This window comes from Leuciscus leuciscus, assembly GCF_965113295.1.
Source record: "Leuciscus leuciscus genome assembly, chromosome: 14".
In the NCBI taxonomy this organism is placed as follows: Eukaryota; Metazoa; Chordata; class Actinopteri; order Cypriniformes; family Leuciscidae; genus Leuciscus; species Leuciscus leuciscus.
The window spans coordinates 10656926-10671731 of NC_138738.1; the positions used below are offsets into that span (position 1 = coordinate 10656926).

The 14806-nt window shown below is 36.0% G+C and overlaps 3 protein-coding genes across 13 annotated transcripts in view; all 3 read right to left on the reverse strand.

Moving 5' to 3' along the window:
• Positions 1 to 301: 301 nt before the first annotated feature.
• On the reverse strand, positions 302 to 6331 carry wdr82 (WD repeat domain 82). Of its 2 annotated transcripts, XM_082189680.1 has the most exons (9): positions 5947 to 6329; positions 5121 to 5218; positions 4473 to 4539; positions 4277 to 4376; positions 4083 to 4199; positions 3840 to 3995; positions 3686 to 3755; positions 3448 to 3590; positions 302 to 966 (listed from the first exon to the last, which is right to left on the reverse strand). In XM_082189680.1, exons 1-9 carry the CDS (start codon positions 6105 to 6107, stop codon positions 937 to 939), a joined length of 942 nt encoding a protein of 313 aa, XP_082045806.1. In that variant the 5' UTR covers positions 6108 to 6329; the 3' UTR covers positions 302 to 936. The 2 variants fall into 2 exon arrangements, with proteins under 2 accessions (XP_082045806.1, XP_082045805.1); XM_082189679.1 differs by lacking the exon at positions 302 to 966 and having other exon boundaries at positions 3392 to 3590; positions 5947 to 6331.
• A 1408-nt stretch (positions 6332 to 7739) lies between these two features.
• On the reverse strand, positions 7740 to 11886 carry cplane2 (ciliogenesis and planar polarity effector 2). 2 transcript variants are annotated; one of them, XM_082189682.1, is made up of 5 exons: positions 11693 to 11886; positions 11381 to 11533; positions 9045 to 9190; positions 8812 to 8948; positions 7740 to 8260 (listed from the first exon to the last, which is right to left on the reverse strand). In XM_082189682.1, the coding sequence occupies exons 1-5, from the start codon at positions 11796 to 11798 to the stop codon at positions 8023 to 8025; spliced, it is 780 nt and encodes a 259-aa protein (XP_082045808.1). In that variant the 5' UTR covers positions 11799 to 11886; the 3' UTR covers positions 7740 to 8022. The 2 variants fall into 2 exon arrangements, with proteins under 2 accessions (XP_082045808.1, XP_082045809.1); XM_082189683.1 differs by having other exon boundaries at positions 9045 to 9169; positions 11693 to 11885.
• An 839-nt stretch (positions 11887 to 12725) lies between these two features.
• Positions 12726 to 14806, reverse strand: part of cadpsb (Ca2+-dependent activator protein for secretion b) — an 82331-nt gene continuing 80250 nt past the window's right edge. For all 9 annotated transcript variants that reach the window (XM_082189667.1, XM_082189666.1, XM_082189670.1 and 6 more), the window contains one exon: positions 12726 to 14057. In XM_082189667.1, coding sequence (XP_082045793.1) covers positions 13881 to 14057 — 177 coding nt within the window. In that variant the 3' untranslated portion in view covers positions 12726 to 13880. The remainder of the gene's footprint in view (positions 14058 to 14806) is intronic.

Genomic DNA, 14806 nt, shown 5'->3' on the forward strand with positions numbered 1-14806 from the left:
GTAACAAGCAGAAAACAATAATAATGCACTCATTTTAAACCGTTTGGGATGGAGTTTTAATGTGGCTTTCTTAAAAGAAAAGAAAAAAAGTTGAAGCCTGTTAATAAAACTTAGCCCTAAAGTGCCCATGTTGGTAATTCTGACAAAAAAAAAAAAAAAAACTACTGAAATATACCCATTTGGATGCAAAATAACCTCTGGAAATATTGAATTTAAAAAGAAAACGCACAATCTTCATTTGAAGTATTGAATTCACTCACATTCTACCATTTCCCCCACAAAAATAAAGTAAACACAACGGTTTCCTCAATAAGTGCAAAGCAACTTTAATAAGATCAAATCTTGAGAGAAGGATGATCAATGGATATTGGTTATCAGATTTCTGTTTTATAAGCAATTCACAAGAATGCTGGTATTATAAAATAAAAGTATGTAGAAGAAACCTGTAAAAGAATTGCATAAAAGCAATTTTCACTCACAGACAAGTACAATCATCAAGCTATGATTATTAATGTTGGAAAGGCTTCAAAACCATATCTTTGGACATTTGTATAAACACGTTTATTTAAAAAAATGTTTCATTGACATTTCTTCAGACTGCACAAGATACTAAATCTACATATGCGGAGTTCTGCTTTATTTTGATTAGCTAAGATCAGTTCTGCAAAAATGTTTTACATCACCTCTCACACAAGCCAATTTTATCGAGCATTTTGTTGCAACCTCAAACAAAAGAGAAATGTTAACAAATTACTTTACAATGTTTTACAAAAAAAGTTTTAATACAGATATAAAATAAACAACAAGGAAATACAACTTGGCATCAAGGCCAATCTATTTACAGTCCAAAAGTCCAAGGGTGAGCAAACCCATGTGTGCCAAGAGAAGAGTGAATGCTGCCACCTGCTGGAAGAACACGACACTGAGAGCTGCCCATCAGTCATCAATCGTGGGTAACCAGAATGCCTGTGGAAGTGAGAATTTAATGGACATATCAAGTTATTGTAAACTGGTGCACAGTGACTACTGCAGTATTTATAGTTATAACCAGGCCACCAGGGGAATATGGCACAGAAAATTGTGTGAAAATTTCTCCAATGATTGCCATTCAAGTTATATAATATACATACACACACAGAAATGCTTTGGAAACTCTTTGCACTTGTTTGTGTTCGTTCTTTAATTACGTCTATAATATTCTCAAAATAGGGATGCACGATTATGACAAAAATCATAATTGTTGATTATTCCCTTGAAATTTGTAATTGCGATTATTAATTACGATTATCACAATTTACATTGAATGATGAATGTGGAAACTGCTCCTGATGAATAGAATGAACATCATACCTGCATGCAAATCCTTCTCAGCAAACACATGACGTACCAGTAACGTGATTTATTGGTATATTACGCTTTATATATAGTGAAGCGATAAACAGTACGCACCGCCGAATTTGCGCGTGCAATTAAAAAGTGCGTGCTACTAGCGCAGTATAACAGCTGACAGGACAGGAAAGTCCGTTTTTCTGAGGTGAGAGACTTATTTCAGCGTACACTTACGTCACTGGTAGTTCCTATTGTCCTGGGTTCTCTGAAGTAGTCGTGATTCGCCTCACAACATAACATGCTCTAAACACACCTCTTAAGCACGCAGAATAATGTTAGTGGACTTTTTTGTAATCACAGCCTTGAACGATTACGTAATCGTGGCATCCGTAATCACGATTAAAATGTCGATTAATTGTGCAGCCCTATCTCAAAATTAATTCTAAAATCTATAGAATTCATAATTCGCCTTAATTTATGGAGATGAATAGGAATGCTAATGCATTACACCCTTTAAGTATATTAAGGCCACATCCACACGAAGCCAGAGCTTTCCCTATCCGATATTTTTTTTTCCCGTTCCCAGAAATATCTGCGTACACACGAAACCACTGAAACCGACTCAAAACGATGTAGTATACATGCCAGACCAGTATGTGGCGCTGTAATTCTGCCTCAGACATACACTAAAAACGGAGAAGAAGACTTGGAGCTCGCGCATAAACCTTGCGCGCTGTATACAACAATAATATTAGGCACAGTAGCTTCTTTTTTTCTTTTTTCTTTTTTAATCAAGAACTTTGTTGAACAATATGAAAAACCATAAATGTAGTTGCTGTGACTTAACGGTGTCTGACTAGTTGACACTTGGTGTAATGACATCATCGTTTCGCAAAATATACGGATTGGCCGTACACACGAAAACGCAAGGGCGGCGTTTTCAGATTTATCCACCTTGGGACCCGGTTTCAAAAAATAGCGGTTTCAGTCTCCGAAAACGCCGGATCCGTGTGGACGAAACACCAATACGATAAAAAATGTATACGTATACAGCGAAACGCGTCTCCGTGTGGACAGGGCCTAAACCTTTACAAATTTCCCTCAAAACCATTGCAGAAATTGTGGGAAAAGTGCACATATTCCATTTGCGCCGGGTAGTGTTGTCACGGTACCAAAATTTCAGTATTCGGTACCGATACCAGTGAAAATCCACGGTTCTCGGTACCAATTTCGGTACCAAAGCTTAATTTAGATTAAATTTACATAATTATATTAAAGTGTATATCACAAAGATGGAAACTGTAGTATTAAAAACACTTTACAATAAGATTCCATTTGTTAGATAACATTAGATAAAATGACCTAACAAAAAAAAACAATAGTTATATACTGTCGCAATTATTCTCCTTTAGGGGTTAATTTAAAAATACATTTTTAAAATCAAAAGTTAACATTATTTCTGTTAACATTATTTAATGCACAATGAATGAAGTGAACAAACATGACCAATCAAGTGTTTTGTATTAAATAACATTCACAAACATTAATTAATGTTGTAAACATATATTGTTCACTGCTTTTCTGACGGACTGATATTAATGACGGCTTTTTATTTCTCATCTCCATAAATATATCTAGTAGTAAAGCTAATGCAAGGGTTAGAAATCAATTAATAGGCCTATGTCACACTTCCTCGTCGTCATGGAGAGCGCAGTTCGCACAAGCGTTTGTACTCCCGTGGCGTCTGTCGTTGCTATGCATCCATGAACGCACATGGAAAAGCGAGCGCGCCGCTTCTATTATGAGCGCGCTTGACGCGCGCCATTTGAAATAACCATAGACAGTATAAGAAATAACGTATCTGCACGCGCAAAAACATCAGCACCACATCAGCAGCAGCACCGCCGATCGCCATCAGCGCTTTTATGAAGAGGACGCAACTGCACGCGCTTCGGGCATGCACGCGCATCAAGTACCGGGTTTGAGAAAACCTGGTACCGTGACGTTAAAAAAAAATTAGTACCGACTTGGTACCGAAGTACCGGGTCTTTTGACAACACTAGCGCCGGGCTATAACCAATATATCAGATAAGTTTCTACCTTATGGTTAAGCCTTACCATGTTAGAGCAGGCACTGGCAAAGGTCATGAATTTGGGGTTAAACTGCAGACAGGTGACCGGACCAGTGTGCTTCCCATCAAGAAGTGCTACTTTCATCCCGCTCTCAGCGTTCCACACATGAATCTTCCCATCCTCTGATCCTGAAAATCCAAATGTTGAGGAGACAGGCATCACTCTCTGTGAACTCATTTCTAGTCCTTTCTTTATCCGCTGAGGAGCGTTGGTGAAGACTTACCGATCATGACAAACTGAGAGTCTGGTGTGAAAGAAGCCTCTAGAATGACACCTTTACTGTTGTTATAGCCCTGCAGTAAGCAAGAGAGACACTCCATTAAACACTTAAACACAAACTTGGACAAAACTTATTCAAAACCGAACTATTTTCTCACCCCAAACGAGTGGAGCACAACTCCTTTGAAAGCATCCAGCACTCTGAGCGTTCCTCCATTGGTGGAGACCAGAATGAGCTTTCCGTCATTGCTGAACTTGAGACCCGTCCACTCGCATGTTCGCTCATATTGTAGTTTAAATGTGGCGAAAGGGCCCTGAGGTAGGATACAAATGTATTAATTTTTACCATTTAAAGTCAGATATCATTACAGCTTCTTGGATGCAGTTTTGTACAGTGCTACCTTATCAAAGGACCGTAGATCGTAAAGTTTGACCATCTCGGAGTTCACTCCCGCAGCAAAAATCAACCCCTCAGGATCAAAAGAACACACAGGTTTCCCTTGCAGGTGCATGAGGCCCTGTGAACACAACCAAGATTAGAATCAAAGACAGACCATCAAGAAAAACATCAACCCAAAATAAAAATACTGCTTACCTGACAGTTAGGTGAGCGAAGGTCCCATAGGCGAATAGTTTTATCAAGTGAGCCAGAAATGAATGTGTCATCAACAGGAGACATAGACAGAGCAACAACCCTGAAATAGAATCAAATATAATAAGCACTATAACTCAAAAGCCAATAAGCAAATAGAAAAAAGTATGAAACCAAGAATAGACTCTTTAATTCTCACCTCTTATTGTGTCCAGGAAAGTAGCGAATGTACTTATTGTCATGTAGAGACAGGTATCGTATAGTGTCTGTAGAAACACATTGGTAGTGAGAAGAAAATATCAAATTTCAAAGTAAAGCAACAAAAACAAGACTTTATAAGAGAATATGTCAAATGTATGGTATATGCTGTCGGATGAATGGGCTCAACCCCGGGCAAGGCAGTAGTCTGTACAGTTAGCTCCTTAACAGGGCAGAATAACAGACCCTAAAAACTGTACAAACAACTACCTCAGCCCAGAGCAGGCACAGGTAGACACAGCCTCACACAAACATCAGGAGAAAACCACTAATCCAACAAAAAAATTGACATTCATTTTTAGAGTTACAAATAATCTCTCATTTAATATAAAGTCATAAAACTGCACGTAAATGAACAAAAAAATTATGTATAAATAAAATGTGATAAAACTAATCTATTTTTGGGTGAAATAAAGCATATCACGTTGCAGGACACTGCTGTCATATGTAAAATAATAATAATAATAATAATAATTACTAAACAACATACTTCTGCATAAACGTCTGGATAATTTATCCACATCGTAACAAACCAGAACGGCATAGGAAGTGAAAAACAACATCATACTGAAATTTTATAGAGTCCTACCATCAATCTTGTTAGAGCTGTAGACGACAGTGTTGGCGGCATGGGTGTATCTGATGAGATCCACACCATACTTCTTACTGTATAGCGTCCGTTTGGGTCTGATTTAGAGAACAGAAGAGGAAATAAATGTTAATCTGGTGTCTTATTTAGATACATAAAATATCTGTATATATACACGGAACACTTCACCTTAAAAACAATATATTTGACTACAGTCACAAGGCGGGTATTTATCTCAGAAGAAGGCGTGAATGCTAACGGTTAGCATGCGACCTCTATTGCACTGTACATTGGACTCGTTTACACGAATCGGTTCTTTCAAAGAGATCCGGTTAAAGGATCAGCGATTCTTTTATGTCATTACGTGGTCATTGACGTCCGAACGTGACATTTACATTAAATAATTCAGATTAAGCCATACCAGCGTTCTTAACAACGATTTTATTACCAAAATGAACTTGGAACTAAATTATAATTTGCATTTATAAACAATACTAAATGCATATGAAGAGAATTGGTTTTGTTATGTTGATAAAAATGGCGAGTCAGTGAACCGGTTCAACTGATTCATTGAAAAGATCCGACTCAAATAAAATAATTGTTCATGAATCGGACATCGCTAGTGTGCATAAACACATTCAAACCATTCGCTATGAACAGTAAACTTCATATATCTCCTTTATTACTACGGGAGTAGATGATCTTGATCTTTCACATATCTCACAGTAATGCGCCTGTAATCAATATAAGTGTTTTAAAACTGCAGTTAAGACCGAATTAGTACAACATTAGTAAAATCACATTGAGGAATTTATAAGCGACTTACTTTCCCTCCTGGCAGTCGTATAAGACAATAGAGTCATCATCGCTACTCGATATTACTGTTTCGCCGTTTGAACTGAAGTCAAAACAGTTGATTTTGTCCGAATTCTCTCGGAACACCTTCGCAACCCTAAAACTCCGCAGCACATTGTCTGTGAGTTTCATTGTGGCCTTTCTGCCTGGCCAGGCGTTAGGGATCGTCTAGTTAAAAACAGCGAGTAGATCTGGATCTGGTTAAACAGATGTGTGGGTTACGAGTGTGTCGTATTATTTTTTAGATGAAAATAGTTTTCAGATGTGCATTTCTGTCACGTTAAAAAAGCCCGCCGACAAAATTCGTCAATGAACTGGATTACGGAAGACGAGATGAAGCTAGAGGTAGTAAGGCGGTTTACAAAATGGCCACCACACCTGCGAGCGTTTTAGAATAAAAGTCCCATATCGAGTTGAGTTGAATGTCGAAGCGAAGGGAATATTTTTTAGTTAGTTAGGGGTCTGTCTGTTTATTCTACCCTTATATTAACTTTCCATCACGTAAGTTACACGAAAAACGACAAGGGAACTTCTGGTTATTTAGTATTGATATGACAGCTGTAATGTGGATGTGGAATTTCACATCATCTCTCTGTTGTTAATTTAAATTTGTTGCTAGGTTGAGACTCATTTTTATTCAGTCATGATCAAATTATCTCACATTTGTAATCAATCAACATATCGTTTAGTTTTACCATTATACTTTTTTTTTTTGTTCCAAATTTCTAAGGTATTCTCTAAAATACAATTCTAATGCAGTGCTGACCAGACAGAGGATATTATTATCATCCTACAAGATGAATCTCTTCTCTCTATTATATGATACATTCTGCACATAGACATCATACAAGCCTCACCCAAAACCAGGCTGTGGTATAAAAGTAGCATCACATTGTTCTATCTAGACAATTTCACTGAGAAATTGAGCATCAAAAGCTTACTGATTACAAAGCAGACAAAAGAGCTGGATTAAGTGTCCTTTGTTTCCTTTCTAACCAAACAAATCTACAATGGCAAGTGGTGATTCAAAGGTAAGTTTTGTAATAATAATAATTGCTTTAAATATTGTGTTTGTAGACCTATGCAAATAATTTTTTCAAACTTCTAACACAATGAACATATTAATATGAACATATATTATAACTTATATCTAACCACGAATATCTGTTTTTCAAAGGGGGGAATTTGCACTGTTGGAGATATGTATATATTCACAGTGAATGTCAGTGAGTTTGCACCAGAAGAAGTTATTGTAACCTCCACCAATAATTCTATACAAGTATGTGCAGAAAAGGTAAGCAAAATAAACTAATGGCTCTATAGATCATTTAGTATTGGATAGGACTGAAATCTCTAGGCATGTTTTTATTTTATTTTGCTCTTAAGGTCTTATGTTTGGTTTAATTTCTTTTCTTTTCCATTTTCCCTATACCTGATGAATCAGTTGGCATCAGATGGCACAATTGTGGACGCTGTTTGTCAGAAGTGCCAATTCCCTGCTGATGTGGATCCAATGTCAGTCACATCTTCAATTGGGAAAGGTGGCTTGTTGAGTATTAAAGCCCAAAAACACACAGCAAAAGGCCCGGTAATCATGGATTCAATCAAAGAAGTGAAGACCTAATGCATGAGTGTATGTTTGAGCATTTTAGGAACTTGAATCTGCTTTCTCCTTTAAACTGTTTTACTTTAAATGTCAATTGGGTTAACAAACAAAAACATAAATGGTTTGGACTTCAATATATATGATCTGAGGTCTATGAATATATGCATATAACAATTTATTTTCTTGCAGCTGTCGTGAAACAACAAGCAAACTAATTTTGTGACTTTTTTTTATCACCATTTAAAAGACTATTTCTTGTCTCACAGATATTTGCACTTGTCAGTGGACTGAAATGGCTAATAAACTTATAGGCATTTAGAAACCAAAAAATACTTAAAGTAATTGGGTATTCAGGGTATTTCCATAGCAGCATAGTCCATCCATGAGTTTTGCCTTATACTGACCAATACATGTGAAACTGATCTACAATACACATTCAAGCTATACAATGATCTCTGAGCCTGTTTCTCTAAGAGCAGCCTGTGGGGAGATGGAGACAGTTGAAGCAGCCATACAGTCCTGGTGCCATAGATTTTCTGCAAGAGCATTTAGGAGGGGCGCTACTTCACCAAGTCCCGCACTCACATCACCTCCCACTCGGAAGACCGGAAGACCCCACACCTCTTGAAAATGTGCTATGTCACTCTCTGTCACGTCTGTGTGCATAAATAAGTCAAATCTTCACTGTTAAGGGCCAAAACATTGTCACATAAAAATATACCTTTAAGCTATTACAACAACATATCAATGTTAGTTTTAGTATAATTAAGATACAATAATAGATTTTATTAATATTTTAAATTAGTTTTTATTTTTTCCATTTTTAACTTAGTCCTGGTTTCACAGACAGTGTGCCTAAGAAAAGAATATTACTGGTATGCATCTTTTAAGATATGACAGAGCAAGTTGCTTTCAGATAAGACAGCTCAAACATGCATTTTAGTCCGACACTACTAGGCTTAAGCTTTGACTGTGAGACTGTGAATTTTGTTGTGTTTTCTAGAAATGTGTTCGAAAGTGGAAAAGCACGAAACATTTTAGACCCACTTTACACCGGTATTTAGCGTCACCCACTTGAGATCTGTGAAACCAGGCCCACATTTTGTTTTAGTTAGTATTTTTATATATATATATATATATACATATTTTTTATAGTTTCCTATAAGTTAATTATAATAATCCTGCAACATATTCATTTGATTGTAAATAGATGCTAAAGCTGAAGGATACTTGGTGCCAACCACCAATTTAACCACTCGATCTGAAGATTCTGTGATCCGTGATATCTGATTTGAAAGATCATCAAAGGAGCCACGATCAGTGAAGGAGAACAGGAAAAGGATGCCATCCACCTGTTCCTTACATGACTGAACAGAGAAGATTGACATAAACATCACAGCTTATATTCAAATGTGAAACAGAATTTGTAGCTTTAAGGGAATGTAAGTGCTGGAGATGCTCACTGGTAACATGTGGTCAAATCTTCGCATGGCACTTTCCCCACAGTCCCAAAGCTCAAAGCGGAAAAACAGCACACGGCCACTGTCCTTTAGTCTTACAGGCCAGAAGACCACTGTTGTCTCTATGCCTAGAGGAATCAATGACAGGTCTGATGTTCTTTTATTGATGCATACTGACACCTATTGGTATGGATGGAAAGCAGCGTAACTCTCTATTACCAATGCCATTGTACTGTAGACATTCAAATACCATACAAGCAAGAATATTTGTCATCATCCATTATTAATTTAATTCACCACTAGAAGCGTCTTAATACAATAGATGCGTCATGTGGCTGGTCATCTCAAGGCCACCATTAGCGAGCAATAGACATGTATACATAGATTACACATTCAACCACTACAGATACGTAGGTGCCCGTCATCTTGGAACGTCACTGATGCCACAACATTGCAAAAACCATTTAAATTTCCACAGGTGAGAATGTGTTGGTTTGTGTTTTATTTATTAAACTACGTGTTTTTAAACTATGGTAACTTTTAGAGTCGTGTTAGCTGACACTTTTGTCTTGTTGTATTGTGTTAGTTTAACAAAATGATCGGCTGAAGTCTATTGCAAATATAGATATTTATACATGTGTCTATGGTTCCAGACTTGCTCTCGAGTGTTCACGGACCGGCTTTGACCATTCCAATATGGCGTACAGCTTACGTATAATGACCCATAGAAAAGGTCGATAATGGGGCATCTATGTATATGGGTAACTCCTGGGATTCGGTAATATTTCAGTCCACCAAAATTAAATGTTAAAAGTTTTTTTCACATTACTTTGGTATGTTCATTATTATGAATACAAATAATTATTTGCTTTAAAACAATTTTAATCATAAAATAATGTCCATTTATTTCCAACTCCAAGATTATTTATATCTTGCACTAGGCATTTTGACGTCCATGAGGCACTTCAATTAATTTGTTTAGAAAGTATTTAACAAAATGTGCACAGGGTCTATAATTTTTGGCAAAATTGTAAGTATTTAATAGTGTTACTTTCTAGTGAAAAATATTTTTCTAAATAAATGCAAGATATTTTATAAAAAAACAGACTAAAGTGTTCCTAAGTCATGTCATGTATTCATATTTTTTAGGCTTATTATAGTTAGGGAGGGTACTGTAATGCTTAACAATGCAACCCCATCACAAAGTTAAGATGGAAAATGAATTTCTTTTATAAATTTGATTTTGATTTTAAGTATATACATTGTACTTACTTCATTGCTGCCAAATATGGTCTACTCTCCTAGACTACAGGAGGAGCAGTGGTCATTTTGAGCAAAAAACCTCAACCCCATCACATATATGAATACTCATTGTTTCGGGGATTGAAAACTTGTGACAGGGTTGAGTTTTTCCACTTCATTTATGAATAATTTGAGAAAAGAAAAAAATAATCATGGTTTCAGTAAAGATATACTTACCAAAATTACGACAACCGATACATTTTTATAAATTTAATATTTGATGTAATGTATCACCTTAAACACTGACAAGCATGTCAGAAATGGCACCCACATCAGCAGAAAAACAGTGTTGTGTATGCAGATATGTTGGACCAGACAGAAGGGCACAATATTACAGAGAGAGACACAATTAAAAATATAAAATTGAAGGCAATGTCCCTTCAAACCTGTTATAGTCTTCAACCTCGTCACACTATTCTCAACCTTGTCACATTAATATTTTTGGGAACAAATTGGGAAGGCGATTAAATAAGGCATTTCTTGCTGATTACCACCTGACATGTTAAGGACTAACACAATAAAAAAAAAATTTTTTTACTAAAAAAAAAGAGACCACAATTGGTCTATTTTTAACTTCAGTCCCATACAAATATGTACATTATCATAAATGTAATTTTTTTTTACATGAGCAGTCGATAGATGTTAGAAAACCAATTCCATTTTGTCCGTTATGGAGTAAAAGGTGCTTAAATCAAAAAAAAAAAAAAAAGGTCTTTATGCCAGAGGTGGGAAAATATGATTTGTTTGAGGTTTGATATGTGCCACTGCCTAATGATGTGGGGCATTCAGAAAATTAATTATATGTAGTAAAAAAAAAAAAAAAAAAAAAAAAAATATTGAAAGTTGAAATATTACCGAATCCCAGGAATGACCCATATTATGTGTGGGCGACCCGCCCCAAGTTCAAAAGAATCGATTATGGATCACTGTCATTTTAAACGAATTTTTTAAAAGTAGCCTAACGTTACTATGAATTTATAGAGGAATTATTACTATTTTCTTTTTACAAACTACTTTAAATGTGTTGGTTTGTTTACCTGTGGTCTCATAATGCATTTTGGGCAGTTCGAGGCCAGCGAGACGGGCAGCAAGAGCGCTCTTCCCGACTCCACTTTTTCCCGAGATAAGAACCTTGTAGCGAACGATGTCCACATTCATATGAGGAGGCATCATCGGCGCCTCCAAGAGCCCTTCACAATATATAAAAACCACATAATTTATGAGGAATTTAATACGTTGGCTATAATTCATTTAGTTGTTCTTTTCCTTTTAGATGTTCCACAACAATAAGAAATACCAGACCCAAGGTAGTGACGCTTAACTTCTGTATCCATGGTAATCATCCTTACCAAACTTTCGCCGTCTCTTCTTATGCAGTATTTTGCTGAAAAACTCTCTGCTGTCTGCACAGTGGTACCAGTCCGACACGATTATGGATCCAGGAGGGACAGACATTGTAATTTAGGTAAATTATATAAATGAAGAGACTATTGTGCTTTATATTATCCTGGGCGAACGTGAAGCCAACTAGGTTAAACGCCAATATAAAATACGTCAAAATAAAAGTCTATTATCCAATGAGGAAAAAACAGACTGTAAAAAAAAATAAAACATAAAAATCTACTTTAAATGGTAATTCGTGAAATTGGAATACAGTTATCGCTTTTTAAAGAAAAAGTGGGGAACAAAGAAAGTGTAAAAACACTTAAGTTCACTGTAAAGCAAATGTGGCTACTGTACTAAACATTTTTTTATAGAATATATAGGCCTAGCCTATATTAAAAATATAATTTGGACTATAAAATCAAAGCAATACCAAGTTGTTTTCCAAATTGTAAGTTTGATGTAAGATGTAAAAAAACAATTGAGGTTCGTATGAGATTTTCTTTAGACGCTATAGATTTTCACAGGGTTTTAAATGGGAATGAAAGCGAGGCAGTGAGGGGTAGACATACAATTCTTCAGTGGGTTGTACTGTTATTAAATGTTTTGGATTGTTCTGCTGACGAAACACTGCAAAAATATATTTCCAAGAAATTTCAGTAGCCTATTAAAAACTCCAGACAACATGAGCAAGTGATCTAGGAGCTTTACAACATTTTAGTGCGGGTGCCATTAAAAACACGGCAAGTCTACCCCTCACAGCCTCGCTTTCATGGAGCTGCTGAGAATAATAAGGTCTATACCAGAAATAGCCACTGGGTGACACCCACATTCCATTGATAAAAAAAAAAAAAAAAAAAAAAAAAAAGCGTTCTCCTGTCACAAATGATCACTTTTATCACAGAATATTCACCAAACATGTAACCTTCTCAGAGCTTTCCAACGATATGTTTAAGGGCCACATCTGAAAACAAAAACAAAACAAAATCTACAGTTAAATTAGTACATCATGTTATCTTTATTGAGAGGCCACAGCTCTTGCATATTACAACTGTTGGCTTTGATAAGGCAAACGCAAGAATGAATCCACCAGCTAATTGACACAGAAAAACAAAACAAAAAAGCTTTTGGAGAAGGTGGATCCCACAGGCATGCAGCAATGGCTCAGAATGCAATGTACAGCATTGTATATACAAAAATAATAGTGAGACCCCAAAAAATGGCACATAGCAATTTCAACAGATCTACATAAAGAGAATGGCTTTAATTGGACATACAAACTTAAAAAAGAGATAGATAGAGAGGGAGATCCTCTGTAAAAGTGAAACTAAACCAAAAATATAGCCGTTTTTGTTGTCATTTCTGACATCTAATTAAAAGACGTCTCCATGAGATATCAAAATGGAGGTATGACAATATTGCATTTCTAGAATACCAATTCATTTTCATTTTAAGATGCCTGTGAGACAATGGCTAGTTGGATTTTGCAACATAGGGCCACAGAGCCTCGACACAAATAAGGAAAAAAGTACAATGGAAGTGAGCAGACACAGAAGACATTTACAGTTAACAGTTTTGAACTTAAATACAGTGGTTCATTTTTAGTTTCGAAGCAGTTGGCATCCACTTTAAAAACAGACAAGACAAAGAAAAGGGTCCATACACTCATCTTCACAACAATGTACCATTAATGTATGTAAGAGTACGTCAAAGAAGCGCCATATATGTTATCGCATTGGACAGGGACACACCTAATAATCTCACTCGACATTATCAAACAAATGGTACTCCATATTGCTTAGGAACACATAGAAACAAATTCCTCAAATAAATGAGTTGGAAAAACTGGTGCTAGTTTGTTGTTCTTTATTATGATATGACACAGCTAAAATTGCCAATCATGGTCTTTGCAACATTCTTTTTACTCTTTAGTACAATTATTAGATTTTTATTGTTTTTTTTTTATAGCTTCGTTTGTGGGCAATTCGAGCTGATGGGGGGAAATCCTAGAGTGGCTAACTGGGTAATCAGAGTTGTTACATGCATCTTACGTTATCAGGCTAAGTTTAAAGTGTTGGGGTAGGGTAGGGTTGGGTTGGATTGGATAGATGGGTCGGGTTCAGGGTGGTGGGTGGCACCGGATGGCTCGATGCTCTAATCGTCGTCCTCGTCTTCCTCATCGCTGTCCTTCATCGAGATGCCCTGCATGCCCCCCTCCCTGACAGAGGCAGTGGCTTCCTCCAGGGTCAGCCGGTTCCGTACCGTATCGTACGACTTGCTGTTCAGTGTAGAGTCAAGAACGCCTTGCAGCCTAAAATCTCTGTATTTTTTCTATAAGAATGAGAGATATCAGCCGGCTTTGTACCTTCTTAAGCATTGCATTTTTGGTTTCAGTACATACTATCAGACTTATTTGCCCCCGAATGGTAAATAATACCCATAAGTCAAACAAGACCAGAAAAAATAGCAAGCCTAGGGATGCAAGATATTACAAATTCTAGACAATATTACCAATAAATAGATGATATTAAAATTCTATATATATTTTTTTCTAAATTAATTAATTAATTAATTCATGAATTTAGGAAGCACAACATTATAATGTACAGTATGAAAAAAGGATTACTATTAAGCTTAACTTTAAGTCAGTGTAAGACGTCGGCAAAGGTAATCTAAAAATAGAGGAAATGAGCATGCATAATTTGATATAGCGAATATTCAATAGACCTAAATTTAAAACTCAGTCAATAAACAATATGGTACAAATATTGTGTCTAAATTAATTTAAAATCAATCATTTTAAATGCTGCAATTGAATTTAGGGAGTTGTACTACTTATTCTACTGAGCTTAACTTTGAGTGTTAGATGACAGCAAAGGTAATTCAAAAATATGGTAAATGAGCATGCATAATTTAATATTTAATATAACATGGCGAATTTCCAATAGAATTTAAAATAAAATAAAAACCCCGCTGCCAATAAACAAAATGGTACAATTTAAACCAATTTTGCACAATATTGCACATACTGTATGCTACACAATTTGAAATCAATTATTTTAAAAACTGCAAGTAAATTG